Raw genomic sequence first — 18,454 nt, 5'->3', positions numbered from 1 at the left:
CTTCAGAGGCGGGGCCGTGCGGGCTGGGCTCCGCCCCCGGAGCGTCCGGCCCCGTTCCGGGCCCCGCCTCCAGCTAGCTGCGGACCTCCCGAAGCGGGCCCGCTGAACCCAGCCGGGAGCGCCTGGGCTCTTTAAGGAGGGGGCGGGCCCGGGGGCGGTGGCCCCAGGAGCGGTTGCCGCGGGAACGGGGCGGTGACGCGGCCCGAGGGCGGAAGTGAAAAAGTTGCCGGCGCCCCGAGACGAGTTGGCGGAGTTCTGCGTGCGGCGCGGCGATGGGGGGCTCGGGCAGTCGCCTGTCCAAGGAGCTGCTGGCCGAGTACCAGGTGCGCGGGACGCCGGTCCCCGGGGAGTTTGCGCGCGGGCCTGCGCTGCGGAGCGGGGTCCCGGGGCTGGGTCCCGGGGCGGGCGGTAGGGCGGGCGCGGCCTCCGGGAGGCCCGCTGAACCCCTCCCGTTTTGCTTTCCAGGACTTGACGTTCCTGACCAAGCAGGAGATCCTCCTGTAAGTGCCGTCTCGAACCTCAGCTCCCGGATCTTCTAGAGGCGACTTCGGGGGGCTCTGTTTAACAAAGGGTCCCCCAGGGGGAGGGACGGGGCCCGCGGCCGAGCAGGTGCCCGCGCCCCGGCCGCGAGCCCTCCCCGCCGGCTCGGGGGGCCTCGATGCGCACCGCAGAGCCACCTCGAAGCCTCCGCCCGGGCTGGGCACTCCGGGGCCTGCGCTCCCTGGCTCCTGCGTTATCGAACTTCCTGCCCCAGCCCGGCGGGGGCTCGGCGGACTTCGCCTACCGGGAGCCCGGCCCCTCGTAACTTGACCTGAATATATACAGTAACCGTTAACGCTTACTGAGCACTCGTCGTGCGCCAGCAACTGTGCGAAGTGCTTGCCTATATTGCCTAATTCAATCCTTAGGAGGGAGGTGCGGGGACAATGAATCAGGTTTCCGAAAAGTTTGTTTACTTGACTAAGAGTACGCTCCAAGTGAGAGGATTTGAATTCGGGCTGGAAACCCCTTCCAAGCCGTGTGCCAGCTTTTTGTGGTGAAGGCGCTTGAGTGAGGCGATTCCTTGGCTTCTCTTGGCAAAAATAATCCCAGTGGGAAGGAGCTGGGGGCGGAGGAAGAGATCGTTTAGGTAGCTGCTAAAATGGAAGGCTTTGAGGAGCTGGAGATCCCTGGAGTGAAATGAAAGTGAGGTTTCGACTTTACTCTTTTCTTACTGTTTTTCAGGGCCAACTGCTGGCTCCTTCTGCACCCTCTCCATCCCTCTGGGAGCTCTAGAGCCAGTCCCAGTACAGTGCCTGGCACACAGTAGGCCCTCAGTAAATACCCATTGCATGAATGGACTCCCAGCCTGTAGTCTTGTGACATATCTCCCTTTGGCTTATGCCTGATGGCTGAGAAGCTCTGTGTATGTGGCTTAGCTTGTCACCTGGTTTATAATGGGTAGCAAGGCAAGGAGTGGGGATGTGATACACACAGGAAGGTTTGCCAACAGGTTCCTCTCCTTCTGCCAGAGCCCACAGGCGGTTTTGTGAGCTGCTTCCTCAGGAGCACCGGAGCACGGAGGAGTCACTGCACACACGAGTGTCCTTGGAGCAGATCCTCAGCCTTCCAGAGCTCAAGGTGCCAGTCCCCCACCCTGCCTCTGCTATTCATCTTGAGATCATGTGGTCACTAGTCCCCCATTCTGGTCTTTCCTCCATTTAGTCCCAATTTCCTGGGGACAAGGGCTTTATCAAAATCACCCAGTAGAATTAACTGGAATGGTGTTTTTCAAACTGGGATTCTTGGACATATTATTGGAGAGTCAAGTAAGTTTTGTCCTTTATTATATTTTTTAATTTTATTATTTTTTAATGTTTATTCATTTTTGAGAGAGAGACAGATAGAGTATGAGCGGGGCAGGGGGGTGGGGGTGGGGTGCAGAGAGAGAGCAAGTCACAGAATCCAAAGCAGGCTCCAGCCTCTGAGCTGTCAGCACAGAACCTGATGCGGGGCTCGAACCCATGGACTGTGAGATCATGACCTGGGCCGAAGTTGGCCGCTTAACCAACTCAGCCACCCAGGCACCCCTAAGTTTTGTCCTTTAAAAGGAGTTGAGGGGCGCCTGGGTGGCTCAGTTGGTTTAGCGTCCCCTCTTGATTTTGGCTCAGGTCATCTCACAATTTGTGAGTTCAAGCCCTGCATCGGGCTCTGTCCTGACAGTGCAGAGCCTGCTTGGGATTCTCTCTCTCTCTCCCTCTCTCTCTCTGTCCCTCCCCTGTTCTAGTTTTGTCTGTCTGTCTCTCTCTCTCAAAATAAATAAGCCTAAAAATAATAATAAATAAATAAAAGGAGTTAAGTTACTGTATTAAGGTTTGAGAAGCTCTATTCCAGAGGCCAAATGCCTCTCCACAGGGTTGCTGTGAAAATTTTTAGGCAAAGGGCCTGGCCTGGTGCCTATAACACAGTGAGTGTTCAAGTAAACGTGTTTTATAGTAACCAGCCCATCTTGTTCTCTGCTTAGGATGCTTTCATCTTCCTTCTCTGCCCCTAGGCCTGCTGTTGGGTCAAACTGACTCGGTTACAGCCGTCCCTGTCCCTTCCTCAGTCAGTTGGCTCTCCCACCCTCCATGCTGGTCCCAAAACACTGAGCATGCTCTCCCGTGAGCCCAAGCTCATGGTACCGTGACCTGCTCCCTCCAGTTCCTGGCAGGATTTGAGGAGTGTGTGACCTGGGCTACATCCCATGGTGTTCACAGAAGGCTCTCTTGCCTAGGCCAACCCCTTCAAGGAGCGAATCTGCAGAGTCTTCTCCACATCGCCAGCGAGGGACAGCCTGAGCTTCGAGGACTTCCTGGACCTCCTCAGTGTGTTCAGTGACACAGCGACTCCAGACCTCAAGTCCCACTATGCCTTCCGCATCTTCGGTGAGGGCCAGGAGCAGCCTGGCATGGCCTGACACGGCCTGCTCCCACATGGTCCTGGTGGTGGTGTTCCTGCCCGGGAGCCGGGGGTCTCTGTGGAGCCTTGGAACTCACACTGACCACATTCTTTCTGGCTTCCTGCGTCTGTCCATAGACTTCGATGATGATGGAACCCTGAACCGAGAAGACCTGAGCCAGCTCGTGAACTGCCTCACGGGCCCGGGCGAGGACACGCAGCTTAGTGCTTCAGAGATGAAACAACTCATTGACAACGTGAGTAGCCGGGCCGGGCCGGGCCAGGGAACGGGAGGGGAGGGCTAGGACTTGGCCTGAAGCTGTCCTTTCCCAGATCCTGGAAGAGTCCGACATCGATCGGGATGGCACCATCAACCTCTCAGAGTTCCAGCACGTCATCTCCCGCTCACCAGACTTTGCCAGGTATGAGGGTCATGGTCCCCCTGCGTTCTGGTTACCCCTGGGTCCCCGCCTGCTGCAGCTGGGCCTGGGATGTTGGGATGGGAGGTGGCAGCCGGGCTGAGAAGGCCCCAGTTCCTCTCAGCATCTCAGGGCAGCTCTTCCAAAGGGGACAGACAGACGTGGGTCAGCCCATTCCAAAGGGTCTTAGGGAAGATGTGGGTAAGTTTGGGGTTAGTGTCTCCCCCTCCTCTTCCAGCAGAAAACCCGAGCCACTTTTCTCTTGTTCAGCTCCTTTAAGATTGTCCTGTGACAGGAGCCACAGCCATGTGTCCCAGCAAGCACCCTGCCCAAGAGCCTTTCCACTGCTGAGCTGTGGCTGAGGTCATGCCTGTGTTGCCAGGGCCGGCTGAGCTGGCCTAGCCCAGAGCTGGCACTGTGCAGTCCTGCTCCAGGCAGGGGAAGGCCCTCCATGGCGGGGCCTCTCCTGTCACTGTCATCGCTCTATTTGTGTTCTACTAATCTATAATAAAGGTGTAGATGTTTTGACCCTTTGTGTGATACTAGAAACACAGGTATGGGACAGGACTGGACTTCCAGGAACCTTTGGTCATACTGGGAACAACAGGATTTAAAGGGCCAGTGGGGGGGGTGGGGGAGGCTGGGTGGCTCAGTCGGTTGAGCTTTCGACTTCAGCTCAGGTCATGATCTCGCATTTCGTGGGTTCAAGCCCCACATCGGGCTCTCGCATTTCGTGGGTTCAGGCCCCACATCGGGCTCTGTGCAGAGCCTGGAGCCTGCTTCAGATTTTGTCTCCCTCTCTCTCTGCCCCTCCTCTGCTCACTCTCTCTCAAAAATAAACAGACATGAAAAAAAAGTTTTTTAAAGGGGCAAGAGGAAGTGAGACTGTAGCTCACCTGGCCCACCCTCCACTGAGGGTGTGAGTATAAAGGGTAGCAGGACAGATGGAACCCCGCTATATCCTCATGGTGGTGGTGGTGGTTTCATGAATTTCTACACGTGTGAGAATTTACACAGCTGTGTGCCAAAAGAAAAAAAAAACATCAGTTTTACTGTATGATCGTTCAAAAAATAAAATTTTGGGGCACCTGGGTGGCTCCATCGGTTAAGCGTCCGACTTCGGCTCAGGTCATGATCTCACAGTTCACGAGTTCCAGCCCTGCATCGGGCTCTGCGCTGGCAGCTCGGAGCCTGGAGCCTGCTTCGTATTCTGCGATTCTCTCTCTGCCCTTCCCCCACTCGCACTCTTTCTCTCTCAAAAATAAAATGTTAAAAAAAATTTTTTTACACACAAAAAAAAAAAATCGTAAAAAAATTTTGAAAACTAAGAAAATGACAAAACCCCTGATCCCCTGTGCTGTCACCCTGAATGGACTGGGGAAGGTGCAGAGTAAAGGGGCTGAGGGAAAGCAAATGAGTTCCTTGCCCCCAACCCATCAGGGCATTATACTTCCCACCTTAAGGACCATACTCCACTGAGAGATGGAGTTAGCCAGGCCAGGCGGTTCTGGCCCACTAGCCCCTGGAACGAGGAGGTTCAGAACCTTTCAGAACTCAGAGAACTAGACCAACCTCAAAAAATAACAGTCCTTTGGGGTGCCTGGGTGGAGTGTCCCGACTCTCCATTTTGGCTCAGGTTATGATCTTGCAGTTCGTGAGTTCGAGCCCTGCATCAGGCTCTGCACTGACAGGGCAGAACCTGCTTAGGATTCTCTCTCTGTCCCTCTCCTTCTTGTGTGCATGTGTGCATGCTCTCTCTCTCCCTCCCTCTCAAAATAAACAAACATTTAAAAAAAAAAAAAAAGTAGGATCCCCTGGGTGGCTCAGGTCATGAGCCAGGTCATGATCTCACCGTTCATGAGTTTGAGCCCGAGTCGGGCTCTGTGCTGACAGCTCAGAGCCTGGAGCCTGTTTTGGATTCTGTGTCTCCCTCTCTCTCTGCCCCTCCCCCCTCACACTCTGTCTCTCTCAAAAAATAAATAAACATTAAAAAAAAAAAATTTTTAAGTCACAGTCCTTTAAGAGGAAAGGCCATGATTGTTTCTATTCTTTAGATTTTATTTAAAAAAAGAAAAAAAAAGTAAAGTGCATCTCATTAAAAAAAAATATAAAACCCACATAAACTCAGGGCCCCTGTGTTGGGCAGTGTCCATATACCTTAGAATGGGGCAGGCAAGGTACAGGGGATGGACTCTGGGGAGGACTAGGTTTAGGGGGGAGTCTGGGGTAGACGTGGGGAAAAGGGACACAGGTTTGCAGGCTGGGGTGGAGGAAGGCAGGCTTCCGAGAGAAAGGCGTCCATCGTCACAAACTCTCTCCCGGGCTCGCGCTGCCCCCTCTCACACGTGGCCACAGCCTGATACAGGCTGGAAAGGTCCAGCAGGTGAGCCGGAGCCCAGGGCCTTGGGAGGGCTGCGGGGGCGGTGTGGCACCCCCGCCTCCCCCTGGTCCCTGAGGTGATGGGATGATGGCTGTAATGGGCCGGCCAGCCGTCGAGGCAGGACGCACGGAGCCCGAGCCGGTCCTTGCCTCGGCAGAGACCAGGGGCAGCCGGTGGCGGCAGGCTAAGGCAGAGAAGGTGGAAGAGGCCGGCCGGTGGGGGTGCCCAGCTCTGTCTCAGACAACCACTTTGGGCGAATTCCCACGCCTCCGAGGCTGAGGCTGCGGGAGGGGCTGCGTGCGCGCCTGGGGCTCCGGGCTGTCTCCTCCTCACTCCTGTTTCACATTTTCCGTTGTTTAAACAAAGGGCTCAGTTTACACAGGGAGCGCTCTTCTGTCCATCGAGACAGGCCCCCATCTTCAGCTGGGACCTCCGGGGCCGCGGCTGTGGGTCGGAGGGGGCCTCGCTACGTGGCCCGCTCCATCGCTCCCGAGGGTCGGGCGCCACAGTTGTGTTCCGCGAGAAGCGGAGGCCCGGCTGACCCCCTCTTAGCACTCACGGCCTCTGAAGCCAAGGTGGACTCCTCTAGAAGTCAGCTGTCACACCACGGAGTCCCGGATCTCAGAGCCCAGGCGGACCCGGGGCCTGGGGCACACCGGGGACACCTCCACAAAGCTGTCCTGGATGCTGAGCGGCCTCTTCTCGGACTCCGTGAAGACGCGGGGCCCTGGGGGGCTGTCTGACAGGGCCTGGTAGCCTCGGTGGTCGAGAGGGGTGCTAGGGGGGCCTACGCCGTTAAGCGGCCGGGTCTCGGGTGGCAGCACCGTAGGGCGGGTCTTGGGGTGCACACTGGCACACTCCCCCTGCTTCAGGAAGACTTTCATGCCGCCCCGGTGCCGGTAGAGGAAGAATAAAATCAGGAGCACCACAGCGAACACGAAGAGCGCGCACATCACCAGGAACTCGGTCCAGTAGGACTTGTCCGCACCCCAGCTGGCCTTGCCGCCGGCCGGCGCGCTCACCCGCGACGTGCTGATGACGACGGGCACGCCGCCGCTCCGGTCTGCTCGGTCCGCGATCAGGTCCTCTGCTACCTTTGGGCAGTAATTGGCCACCAGCTGCCAGAAGCCCTCCTCCAGCGACCAGCACTGGAACACCCCCAGTTCCTGCTGGCTGCCCACCAGCAGCAGGTCCCCAGTAGGCAACACGCGGCAGGAGGCCGAGGCGTTGACAGGGGCCCCGTCGTGGAGCCAGAGCCGGGTGGCCAGGTTGGAGAGGAGGGGGCAGGCCAACGTGTTCACCGTGTTGGGCTGAAACTGGACCCGCTCACACGGCTTCTCGCCTACAGACAGAAGACGCACGGGGTGAGAGGGGGCCCGGCATCCACGGTGGCCCCGAGCTCACCCGCCTCTCCCTGGACTGTGATCCTTGTACCATGATGGAAAACTCGGGGGACTCTGAGTCTGGGACGTGGACAGAAGGAAGGGCACTTATATCCACCGTCGCCTGCAGAAGGCTTCTCAGCGGACTTGGCCCCCACCTCTCCAGCTCGGACAGGGCAGTTTACCTGTTAGTACAGGAGCCGGAAGCCGGGCTGAGGACGTGTTGCAGAGGCCCCTGGCGTTCTCCCCCTCAATGTCCTGGATCCACGGCCTGGGGACCAAGAGACAGTCTGGGATAAGCCAGGAAACCACTGTGAGCCTGCATTGACCCTCCCCGCACCCCCCCCCCCCCCCCCCCCGCCCTCCTCAGTGCAGCCAGGCCGTCACGTGGCCCTGCAGACCCAGGCCTGGCCAAGGGCCTAGGGGGGCTCAGGGACCACCAGGACCAAAGCAGGAGTAAAAAGGCAGCTTCCCCATGCTGATTCCCCACCTGCAGGTTCTGAGCCAGCACCTCCTCTGTTTATACATTATCTATTCTAAATACAAGTTACCGTCACACTCCCCTGAATTACAAAAGCAGTATGAGCTTTTAGAAAACATCTGGAAGGACAGCTGGATCTATATGCATGGGTCCGTCTGTCTTAATGCACATGCACTGACTTTAATAAAACGTAATAAAAAATAAAAGTCATCCTTTTTTCTAATCTGTTATAAAAGTTTTTAATGGTTTCATTTATTTTTGAGAGACAGATAGAGACAGAGCATGAGTGGGGGAGGGGCAGAGGGAGAGGGAGACACAGACTCTGAAGCAGGCTCCAGGGTCTGAGCTGTCAGCACAGAGCCCGACACGGAGCTTGAACTCGCAAACCTTGAAATCATGACCTGAGCCGAAGTTGGACGCTTAACCGACTGAGCCACCCAGAAGCCCCTTAAAAGTCATTCTTGATACACTCAGAAAACCTAAAAACTCAACCAAGTACAAAGGCTGAAAACACTACGGAAGCCACACACAACCCACCATCTGGTAACCGTGATGGGGAGTATTTGTGGTGCATCCTTCCAGGTGGACATATGTGTACTCGTATGTGATTCTCTGAAATATAAAATCGGCACCAGGTCTCCATGTGTGTGAAGCAAGGTCACTACAAGGGGGACGGATTCCATCTTTATTTAAAATACATGTAGGGGCACCTGGGTGGCTCAGTCAGTTAAGAACCAGACTTTGGCTCAGGTCATGATCTCAGGTTCGTGGGTTCGAGTCCCACGTCGGGGTCTGTGCTGACAGCTCGGAGTCCGGAGCCTGCTTCGGATTCTGTGTCTCCCTCTCTCTCTGCCCCTCCCTCACTCATGCTCTGTCTCTGTCTCTCTCAAAGATAAACATTAAAACATCAAAAAATAATAAAATAAAATACATGTATTTTGGAGCACCTGGGTGACTCGGTTGGTTGGGTGTCCGACTGCGGCTCAGGTCATGATCTCACAGTTTGTTGAGGTTGAGCCCCACGTTGGGCTCTGTGCTGACAGCTCGGAGTCTGGGGCCTGCTTCGGATTCTAGCTTCCTCTCTCTCTCTCTGCCCCTCCCCCACTAGCGCTCTCTCTCGCCCTCGCTCTCTCTCTCCCCCTTGCTCTTAAAAAAACATTAAAAAAATTAAAATAAATAAAACACATGTATTTGTATTTTACATATATAGAGAAAAGTCTGGGAGGCTATATTTCCATCAAAATCTCACTGGGATTCTCTCTAGGTGGTGGGATTAGCGACAGTTTTTATTTTGTTTACGCTTCTCTCCACTTTTTAGGTTTTCCGTATGAACATTTTACAACCTTCGTTCTCTTGAAAGCCATTTTTAATGGGTTTTGTTAACGGATTGTTGCGTAGCCCTTATTTTTTGTTAAAGAAAAATTTGCACGCTAATTTTTCATTGCTGTGACACTTCACACTACCGAATGGGTAAGGCAAACATAATTTCTTGCCTAAGCCAGAACCCTTTTGAGAGTCAGAAGGGTAATGTTTAAAAAAAAAGAAAAAAAAAAAGGAGGGCCTGTGGAAGGTGCTCTGAGGCCAAGGGCACAGGATGGACAAGTGGGACAATGGGAAGGGCCTGCAGAAGCTCTCACCTGGAGGCCGCCTCAGGTTGGTAGAGGCTGACGTGTCTGCAGCTGGAACCGCTCCAAGCACAGTAGGGGTCCCGGGCGAGGACACAGTCCCCACAGCTCTGGTACAGGCTGCAGTTGGCCACAGGCACCTGGACTACGCCTGAGTGGGAGGCAGCGTAGAGCAGTCCCTGCACAGACACGGGGCGGGGGGTGAGAGGCGGGCACGGGCGGCCGGGGCCGCCTCGCACAGCTGCACCTGGCTCGCGTGCCCACCAGAGCCACTCCCCAGGGGGCCTCCTCTTCCGCCCCCGGGCACCCCACTTTCCGTTGGCTCATGCCACGAGACTGGAACTTTCCATCCTGCAGGCGCCAGGGAGAAGCTGGCTGGGGCCCGCTTATCGGTAACGAGGGGCACCCGGGCGTGCTCCCCGGGCTCCTCCTCCAGCTCACCCTGCTGGCGTCCAGCAGCAGGTTCTGCACGGGCTGTCCTGGCGAGAAGATCTGGAGCTCCTCGACGATGTGCACCCTGGGGCCCACGCCCACCGCCTTGTGCAGCCGGCCATCGCCTGGAACACGGACAGCGCTCAGGCCCACAGCCCCACGGCCGCGTCCCCCGAGCCCGAGCCCGCCCCGCCGCGGGCACTTACTGGTGCCCAGGAAGAGCACGTCGTAGGTGTGGTGCAGGCCGGACACGCGGTGCACGGCCACGCGCTGGTAGCGGGCACGGGGCTGCAGCAGCAGCAGGCGGCTGCGGACCTGCCCGTCCATCAGGAAGTGGTCCTTGAGGAAGTTCAGCACACGGTCTGGGAGTTGCAGGGACGAGCTGATCTTCCTCTCCCGGGCACTGTCGGTGATGCACTGAAGGAGAAGGCGGCGGCGTGAGGCCGGTGCCGCTTAGAGCAGCCAGCAGGGCGGGAACCGCGTGGCCACCGCCAGGATTGCCAGGCCCTGCCCCCGCGGTGGACGGCAGGGCCACCCGCCCGCCCCGCAGACGCCACTGCACGTCACCCGCGGTGCTGCAGGGAGCCAGCACACCGATCGGGAGGCCCCGGGGCGAAGCCTGGGTGTGGGGCACCCAGGGGCCCTGGCCGGCAGGGTTCCCCTCCCTGCCCAGGCCCCTCGCCCTCCCCCAGGCCTCAGGAAGCATGCCACGCTTCTGCTGCTTCAGCAACCTTTCACCAGTGCCGGAAGGAAGCCTAGGCTAACCAGGGTCTCCTAGTGCGGGGGGCATGAAGGTGCCCTCCCAGGGCCCCAGGTGCCCACGATGGTGACAGCTCGGGGACACCCTCCCTTGGCTCTGCTTCCTCCTCTAGCTTTCCTATTCCCTCACGGTACTTCCTGAATCACCTCCCTTATGAACCCCCGGCACTCAAATCCCTGTTTCAAGGTCCAATGGCAATAGGCTGCCATTATGGGCAGCCTATTAAGCTGGATGGAAAGAAGGACGATATCCCCACGGCCGGGCTGCTCGTCACTCAACAGCTAGAGGAGGAACTCACAGCTGGGCAGGGGAGAGACGCGGGTGCAGGGACAATGACAGAAGCGTGCACTAAGTGTCCCGATGGGCACACACCTGCTCACTCTAGATAGGGCTACGGCATTCCAGCATCCGTAGCCACGTGTAACCCAGTAAGACAAGCAGGCCTGGCTCTTGTCCCCACGTTCAAGAAAACAGGCTCAGAGAAGCCCAAGGAGCCCAGCACGGTGTGGGGACCTTTGTCATCCGCACCCCACCCGGGTGCAGAGAGCAGCACTTACCGCTCCGGGACGGGGTGTGGGCACTGGGTGGGTCACAGTGTACCACTGCTGTGTCTCCCGGTTCACCTCCTTGTACAGGCCGTTGAAGGCCTTCTGCACGTCTTTCATGGTGAAGACACAGAGGGCGGAGCCCTCCGTGGTCCCCCTGTGCCTACCGTGGAAATGGCTGGATTAACCCAGGAGCCCCGGGGCTCCGCATGAGGCCGGCTTAGCCCCAAGGCCGGCTTTGGGCCCCAGTCCCGTCACCCCCCAGCCGTCCCATCTCTGGTTAGGTCCCCGGGGGCCGTACCACTGGGATGTGAAGACCCCATAGAAGAGGGTGTCCTGCCAGTCCTGGGGGCTGGGGCTCAGCGTGAAGACGTCCTGCAGCACATTGAACGGGAAGCCGTCGTCGGGCCGTGAGCAGAGCAGCTGGGCCTTGAGGAAGGACGTCCAGCGTTGCTGCAGGACCCGCTCGCCGCCCTCGTCACCCTGGGGGAAGGGGAGAGACACTGGGCTCAGCCTGGGCGGGGGCTGGGAGGCAGGGGGAGCCTGATGCCCCTTACGGCCCCTCCCCAGTGGTAGTGGTAGCTGACCCAGACCCTGGGAAGGGCAAGCCACGGCTGGGGCCGAGTTCCATTTATTTATTTATTTATTTATTTTTTTTTAATTTTTTTTTTTCAACGTTTATTTATTTTTGGGACAGAGAGAGAGACAGAGCATGAAGGGGCGAGGGGCAGAGAGAGAGGGAGACACAGAATCGGAAACAGGCTCCAGGCTCTGAGCCATCAGCCCAGAGCCCGACGCGGGGCTCGAACTCACAGACCGCGGGGCTCGAACTCACAGACCGCGAGATCGTGACCTGGCTGAAGTCGGACGCTTAACCGACTGCGCCACCCAGGCGCCCCCCGAGTTCCATTTAAAAGCAAGAAGCGGGGCGCCCAGGGGACTCGGTCGGTTGAGCGTCCGACTTTGGCTCAGGTCGTGATCCTGAGGTTCGTGAGTTTGAGCAACGCACAGGGGCTCTGCGCTGACAAGTGCGGAGCCTGCTTGGGATTCTCCCTCTCTCCCTCCCCCACTTGTGCTATCTCTCTGTCTCAAAATAAATAAAGAAACTTTAAATATACAAAATAAATAAATAAAATCAAGAGGACTTGACGGTAATGTCCAGGAGGCCGGCCAAGTAAAGGACAGTTCCCTCACTGTGGAACAGCCAGAAACAGAGAGGGGTCTGCCTACACGCAGGGAAAGAGGTCATGATTCCCAGCAAACACCTAAATACCCGCATTACAGTAGAACTCTTGCTTTGTAAGCGGTGTTTTAATAACGCAAATATGTACATATTTATGCATATACAAAAAAAGATTCCCGGGGCGCCTGGGTGGCGCAGTCGGTTAAGCGTCCGACTTCAGCCAGGTCACGATCTCGCGGTCCGTGAGTTCGAGCCCCGCGTCAGGCTCTGGGCTGATGGCTCAGAGCCTGGAGCCTGTTTCCGATTCTGTGTCTCCCTCTCTCTCTGCCCCTCCCCCGTTCATGCTCTGTCTCTCTCTGTCCCAAAAATAAATAAACGTTAAAAAAAAAAAAAAAAAAAAAAAGATTCCCAAGGGGCGTTCTAAAACGTTAACAGTGTGGTCACTTGTGGTGAGGCAGCAGGGTTCTAACGCTAACCCGGTCCACATCTAGTTGTTGCGTACCACGCTCCTGAGAGCTTTCTGTGGATGGGTTTTACCCACGCAACATCACTGAACAGACGAGGATGCTGACCGAGAGGGCACGGGACTTGCCCAAGGTCACAGGACCCAGTGGGGTTTGAACCGAGGCAGCCTGGTTTGAGACTATGCTCTGGATCGCGATGGTCCGCTGCCTCTTGACCTTGTAAGTGACTGTTGTGCACGCTTTTCTGTATTTCCACATTTTCTTAAGTAGGAAAAAAAACATTAAGAGCTATTCTCATTTAAAAGGAGAGAGAGGAAAGCAGTTAGCCAAGCTGTTCCTCCTGGAGGACAGGAGATGCCATCTCCTGGCGTTTTCTGATCCTGTACCCGAGGAGCCTTTGGGGTCTCCGGGGCGGCCCGTCCCTCACCTTGCAGATGCGGGCGATGCGGGACACGATGGTGTTCTCGAAAAACTCAAACTCCTGGCCAGTCTCGCTGAAGAAGAAGTAGATCTTGTCATCGTCCCCTTGCAAACTGCCCAGGCTCTCGGGAACGTAGGCTGAGGCCACAAACGCTGGGTCTGGGGGCCGACGGGGAGCACGGAGTCAGCCCGGGCATCCCGGACAGGCGGGAGAGTGTTCTCGGCCCTGCAGGGAGAGCGCGCCCTTCCCTGGGCTCCGGGGACTGCCCACCGGGTGCATGGGGAGGACTTCACCTTGGAGCCAGTTGAGGGAGCTCTCGGTCTTGGTCGGGCGGAGGCTCTGGCTCCGGGAGATGGCCGGGTCATTGCCTTGGAAGCTGCTGACTGTTCCAGTGTACAGCTCACCGTCTGCCAAGAGAACGTTCCCATGGGAATGGCCCCCCGGCACGGCCCCTTCCGCCTGCTCAGGGCCCGGAGTGACCCCAGCACTGCCCACCGCGCCCGAGGTGGACAGGGAAGAGAGCGGCAACTGGGAACAGCCAAAGCAAGGGCAGCCAAGGGTCGCCCCGTGCCCCCTGGGAATCAGCATGGCGTGAACCCACCAGCTCAGGCCTGGGGGCCACCTCCCCCCCCCCCCCCGCTCCGCACATGGAGCCTCAGCGAGCCCATCATCCGGCCACTCTGCCCCCAACACTCACCAACCACCAGGGCCGTAGACTTGAAATTGGGGTCAAAGGGACATCGGCCCTTGCCATCTTCCAGGAGGACGTTCCCCGCCTCGTCCTGTGCCAGAGTGAAGTTCTCCACACTCTGCAGGGAAGCAGACAGGAGAGCTCAGGGGCTCACCAAGGAGCCCGCGGCCCTGGAGGGAAAGGAGGGAGGTGTGCCCCAGAAGGCAGCTCTGTGGGGGGAGAGGTGGGAGGCAGACCACCCTCATCTCTGCACCGGGGGCACAGTGCTGGCACCGCCTGGCAGTGGCCCTGTGTGGTGGGCCCTACCGGCCCCAGGGGCCACAGAGGAGACTAGACGGGACTCGAAGGGGCAGCAATGCGATTCACACCCGGGCATGTCTGACTCCCGTGCTGCAACCCGCTGCCTCAAAGTGCCGCCCTCCGCCACAGGCGGGTGAAAAGCAGAAACGCAAGAGTGTGTGCGAGGCGGGGTGCACGAGGTGGGCTCCGGAGCTGAGTGAGGGCAGGGGACGGCTAGAGGAAGCAAGGGGGGTGTCCTGGGTCAGCCAGGGTGTTCACAGGCACCCCTCCTTCCCCCTGCAGGCCAACCCGGCCACCAGATGTGGGGCGGGGCCTCAGGGCTCTCAGAGCCCACTGTTCCCTAGAAGCTTGGCCCTGGGTCCTGCCCTTGACCAGGGATCGGTGCTGGAGAACGGCTCCTGGCGCGGAGGGGGACACTCACGATGTAGGTGCACACGGGGCTGAAGGCTGCTGTGCCGCAGGTGAACAGGTGGCTGCTGTTGAGCGGAAGGAGGATCTTGACGTAGTTTTGACAGTCGCGCTGGGGGAGGAGGGAGGAGGTCGTCAGGCCCAAGCATGCCACCAGGGGGCACCGCCAGGCCCTCACCACCAGTTGGTGGGGGCGGGGGCGTGGTGGGTAAAGCCTCTGCTCTCGGGTGCTCCTCAAATCCCAGAGCAAAATAGAACCCAGCAGCCTCCCAGGGCAGGGTAGACTGAGGACCACGGGCAGTGTGCACTGGAGGGGAACCCAGGGGCTCCACTAGATCTGTGTTCCGGAAACTTCTCTCCAGCCTGAGAGTGAAGGCACAGGATCCCTCCCTCTTGCGCTGTCTCGGCCCCTGAGGGTCTTCTTTGGAACCTCGGGGAAAACCTCTGGTCCTCCCCACCACCTCGTGAGGAAGCCACAGCCCAGAGCAGGACCCTGGACCCCAGACTGATGGATTGCCTCTGTAAGGGTGTCTGACGGGTGTCTCCGACCAAGCATCCTGTCGTTCCCCCAAAACTTCCTCCTCTCAGACCTCTCCCCCTCAGCTGTTCAGGCTCCAAAGCTCACGGCCGTCAGCCCCCACTCATCCCTCACACCTCCCATTTCCCCACCAGGAGGAAATCCTGGTGGGTCCATCTTCAAAATACATCCAAAATTTGACCACTGTTCACTCCCTTTACTGGTACCACCCCGGTCTGGTCTCCCTCCCTCTGCCCCTGCCCCAAGGAGACCACTCTCCACCATGGCAGCCAGAGGGACTCTTCCCTTTTTTTTTTTTTTTTTTTTAAAGTTTATTTACTTTGAGAGAGAGGGAGAGAGAGCAGGGGAGGGGCACAGGAAGGGAGAGAGAGTCCCAAGCAGCCTCTGCACTGACCACGTGGAGCGTGACACGGGGTTCGGTCCCATGAACCGTGAGATGGTGACCGGAGCCGAAACCAAGAGTCGGACGCTTAACCAACTGAGCCGCTCAGGTGCCCCCAGAGCAACCCTTTCAAAACAGATGCCACCATGTCACTCCCCTGCCCAGCCCTTTGGTGGCTCCCCAAACACCTCGCTCAGAGCAAGTCCAGTCCTGCCCCTTCTCCAGGAATCCCACAGCTAACTCCCTCAGCACTGTCCAGTCCTGATGCAAATGTCCCTTTCTTAATGAGCTGTGGCCTGACTACCTGTTCAAGCGGCTCACTTTTGCCTGTTGTTCTTTCTTCTTTTTCACTGTTACATTGCCAGCGTCTAAAACTACTTGGGCACAGGGGCGCCTGGGTGGTGCAGTCTGTTAAACGTCCGACTCTTGATTTCGGCTCAGGTTGTGATCTCAGCTCGTGAGTTCGAGTCCCACATCAGGCTCTGTGCTGACAGCACGGGACCTGATTCTGATTCCCTCTCTTTCCCTCTCTCTCTCTGCCACTCCCCCGCTCATGCTCATTCTCTCTCGAAATAAATAAATAAATTTAAAAAAGAAAAAAAGGGGGGGCCACCGGGGTGGCTCAGTCGGCTGAGCATCCGACTTGGGCCCAGGTCATGATCTTGTCATTCTCCAGTTTGAGCCCCGCGTGGGGCTCTGTGCTGACCGCTCAGAGCCTGGAGCCTGCTTCGGATTCTGTGTCTCTCTCTCCTTCTCCCTCAAAAATAAAAATAAACATTAAAAAAACTTTTTTTTTGAACAAAAAAAAAGTACTCGGGCATGGACCAAGTGCTTAATAAGTAAATGTTTGTCAAATAAAAGAAGTCACGGGCAGTCAGGACTTGAACTTGTGGTCTGAACTCCACTCTGGTGCTCTCTCCCCTTCACCTCAGCCACCCTCTGCTGCACGCAGGGTAGGGAGGTCTCTGGGAATAGTGGGGAACCCTCCAGGAGAACGCCCAGGCTGGACCAGACCCCATACGCAGTGGTCTGGCCAAAACCCCACCAGGATCTGTCAGCTCTGCTCCATCACGCCACCTGTGGGGGGACAGGACTCCCACCCCACCCAATCGTTGCTCTTGCTGGAAGCTGACATTTATTTGGCACTGAGTAGGTGCCAGGTGCCTCGTATGTATCAGCTAGCTGAATCCTCACAGCAAGACCTGAGATAGGTAGGCATCACTAGCCCCACTTTACAGGTGGAGACACTAAGGCTCAGAGAGGCAAATCTCCTCATTCAAGGTCACGGAGATAACAAGGACAGGGCCAAACCCAGGTGCGGCCACTTCGGAGGCCGACGCTCTTTCTATCGCAGCGGCTCCCACATCCTCCCTCCGTGCCGGGTCCAGGGCACCTCTCCAGCCTTCCTTCAGCCCAGGTGGCCTCCAGGCACAAGCTCACCTGTGGGTCCTTGCCCTTGAAGCTGCACTGCTGTTTCCTGTCTGCATCTGCGCTCCACAGCAGCTGCAGGAAGAAAGAAGGGGAGTGTGGGAGGGGGAATGGAGGATGTACGTGCCCAGCACCACCACCACCCCCCCCCCACCCGTCTGCATCGTCTTCACACCCAGAGGGTCAGTTTTTCTGTTTTCCCCTCTGCCATCCTCTGCCCAGCCTGGCCAGCCCCCGGCATCATCTCACCTCCTGGTACTCCCCGCCTGGCAGGAAGCTGGAACTACTGTTGAGAGCAAAGAGAGCCTCTCGGGCACCCACGTACAGAGTCCTGCCATCCCTGCTCAGCAGAAGGGCCGTGTAGTTGGAAATGTTTTCAGCTTCAAATCTGAGGAATGGCCGCTTTTCAGAGCCTGGGAGAGGAAGACAGACATAAACCTGGGGGCCACACCTCCCACGAGAAACCTCTTCTGCCAACCTCTAGGACGGGCCGATCTGAAGGTGAGTGAGCAAGGCAGCGCACGGCAAGGGGCTGGGGACAGGGGGTCAGGCTTAAGGGGGAACGCCATTCCTGGACTCTCCAACGTTATATAAGAAACAAAGGCACGGAGATGAATGTAAAAGAACATTTATCATGGCACTGTCCCTATGAATGAAAAGTTGGAAACAACCTAAGTGTCCAACCACAGGGGATTAGATGAAAACATATCACTATTAATACTCCACTCAATGGAGTATTACGTAGCTGGGAAAAAATGATGTCGTGTTAGAAACACCAGGAAAACAAGCAAACAGAAGCATACAAGAAAGTCATGGTCAGATAGGAAGCAAACGAAGATAGAGCACGTAACAGAACAAAAGAGAGGGAAGGAAGTTGAACACCCGCCTTTGAGTGGCATCACACCCAAGGAGAAGGATCTACAGGGCACAGCCCACCCCTACCCCTGCAGCGAACCTGCCCCCTGCCCCTGCAGTGAGCCTCATTTAAAATGGCAGAGGGATGCAAACATGGGGCACCGGTCTCTACCTCTTTGCTCCCACTCAGTCACTCGTGGAAGATTCGGGATTTTAAATAGAATGTAAATTGTCACTGACCCTGACCTCGGGAACTTGAGTGAACAATAGACACACGGTGATGCTGGCTGCCAGGGGAGTTAAGGGAAAAGTGGAGTCTCTATCTTCTTCTGAGAGCGAAGAGGGCCGCAAGATAATGCCAGTGGTTAATGCAACAAGAAACCGAGGCTCAAGTATAAAATTTTTCGGGGCACCTGGGTGGCTCAGTCGGTGGAGTGTCTGACTTTGGCTCAGGTCATGATCTCGTGGCTTGTGAGTTCAAGCCCCCACGTGGGGGCTCTGTGCAGACAGCTCCAGAGCCTGGAGCCTGCTTCGGATTCTGTCTCTGTCTCTCTCTGCCCCTCCCCCACTCATGCACTGTCTGTCCGTCTCTCAAATATAAAAAACAGTAAACAATTTTTTAATATAAAATTTTTCTTTAGGTTTATTTCATTACTTTTTTAGTAACCTCTACCCCCGATGTGGGGCTCGAACTCACGGCCCTGAGATCAAGGGCCGACTGAGCCAGCCGGACACCCCGAAGTATGAGATTTTAAATTACAGAAGTAACCCAATACGGTGGTAGAAAAACAGAGGAGGTGAAGGGTAATGGGATAGAGAAGGCCTTATTTTTCTCAGCAGC

At 56.9% G+C, this 18,454-nt stretch overlaps 2 protein-coding genes across 3 annotated transcripts in view; one reads left to right on the top strand and one right to left on the bottom strand.

Annotated features, from left to right (window-relative positions):
• Positions 1 to 85: 85 nt before the first annotated feature.
• On the top strand, positions 86 to 3,866 carry CIB1 (calcium and integrin binding 1). The gene is made up of 7 exons (XM_086711613.1): positions 86 to 323; positions 466 to 500; positions 1,512 to 1,620; positions 2,756 to 2,906; positions 3,058 to 3,176; positions 3,253 to 3,341; positions 3,609 to 3,866. The coding sequence occupies exons 1-7, from the start codon at positions 273 to 275 to the stop codon at positions 3,628 to 3,630; spliced, it is 576 nt and encodes a 191-aa protein (XP_086567739.1). The 5' UTR covers positions 86 to 272; the 3' UTR covers positions 3,631 to 3,866.
• A 1,509-nt stretch (positions 3,867 to 5,375) lies between these two features.
• The window catches only part of SEMA4B (semaphorin 4B), a 40,119-nt gene continuing 27,040 nt past the window's right edge, over positions 5,376 to 18,454 (bottom strand). For both annotated transcript variants that reach the window (XM_086711573.1, XM_086711574.1), the window contains exons 3-15: positions 17,008 to 17,171; positions 16,771 to 16,833; positions 14,424 to 14,522; positions 13,709 to 13,820; positions 13,305 to 13,418; positions 13,018 to 13,169; positions 11,245 to 11,426; positions 10,956 to 11,106; positions 9,845 to 10,055; positions 9,648 to 9,763; positions 9,219 to 9,385; positions 7,286 to 7,371; positions 5,376 to 7,060 (exon numbers count right to left, since the gene is read on the bottom strand). In XM_086711573.1, the coding sequence (XP_086567699.1) occupies positions 6,318 to 7,060; positions 7,286 to 7,371; positions 9,219 to 9,385; positions 9,648 to 9,763; positions 9,845 to 10,055; positions 10,956 to 11,106; positions 11,245 to 11,426; positions 13,018 to 13,169; positions 13,305 to 13,418; positions 13,709 to 13,820; positions 14,424 to 14,522; positions 16,771 to 16,833; positions 17,008 to 17,171 (2,360 nt within the window). In that variant the 3' untranslated portion in view covers positions 5,376 to 6,317. The remainder of the gene's footprint in view (positions 7,061 to 7,285; positions 7,372 to 9,218; positions 9,386 to 9,647; positions 9,764 to 9,844; positions 10,056 to 10,955; positions 11,107 to 11,244; positions 11,427 to 13,017; positions 13,170 to 13,304; positions 13,419 to 13,708; positions 13,821 to 14,423; positions 14,523 to 16,770; positions 16,834 to 17,007; positions 17,172 to 18,454) is intronic.

This window comes from Puma concolor, chromosome B3, assembly GCF_028749965.1.
Source record: "Puma concolor isolate L17-30 chromosome B3, mPumCon1.1.hap2, whole genome shotgun sequence".
Lineage (NCBI taxonomy): Eukaryota > Metazoa > Chordata > Mammalia > Carnivora > Felidae > Puma > Puma concolor.
This window is presented reverse-complemented; position numbering and strand designations above follow the sequence as displayed.

What these genes read in the sequence shown, in the direction of transcription:
- CIB1 (XM_086711613.1), top strand. Translation starts at nt 273, where the DNA reads ATGGGGGGCTCGGGCAGTCGCCTGTCCAAGGAGCTGCTGGCCGAGTAC. An exon ending in ACCAAGCAGGAGATCCTCCT is followed by an intron (nt 501 to 1,511) that starts GTAAGTGCCGTC and finishes TCCTTCTGCCAG; the next exon opens with AGCCCACAGGCGGTTTTGTG. An exon ending in CTATGCCTTCCGCATCTTCG is followed by an intron (nt 2,907 to 3,057) that starts GTGAGGGCCAGG and finishes GTCTGTCCATAG; the next exon opens with ACTTCGATGATGATGGAACC.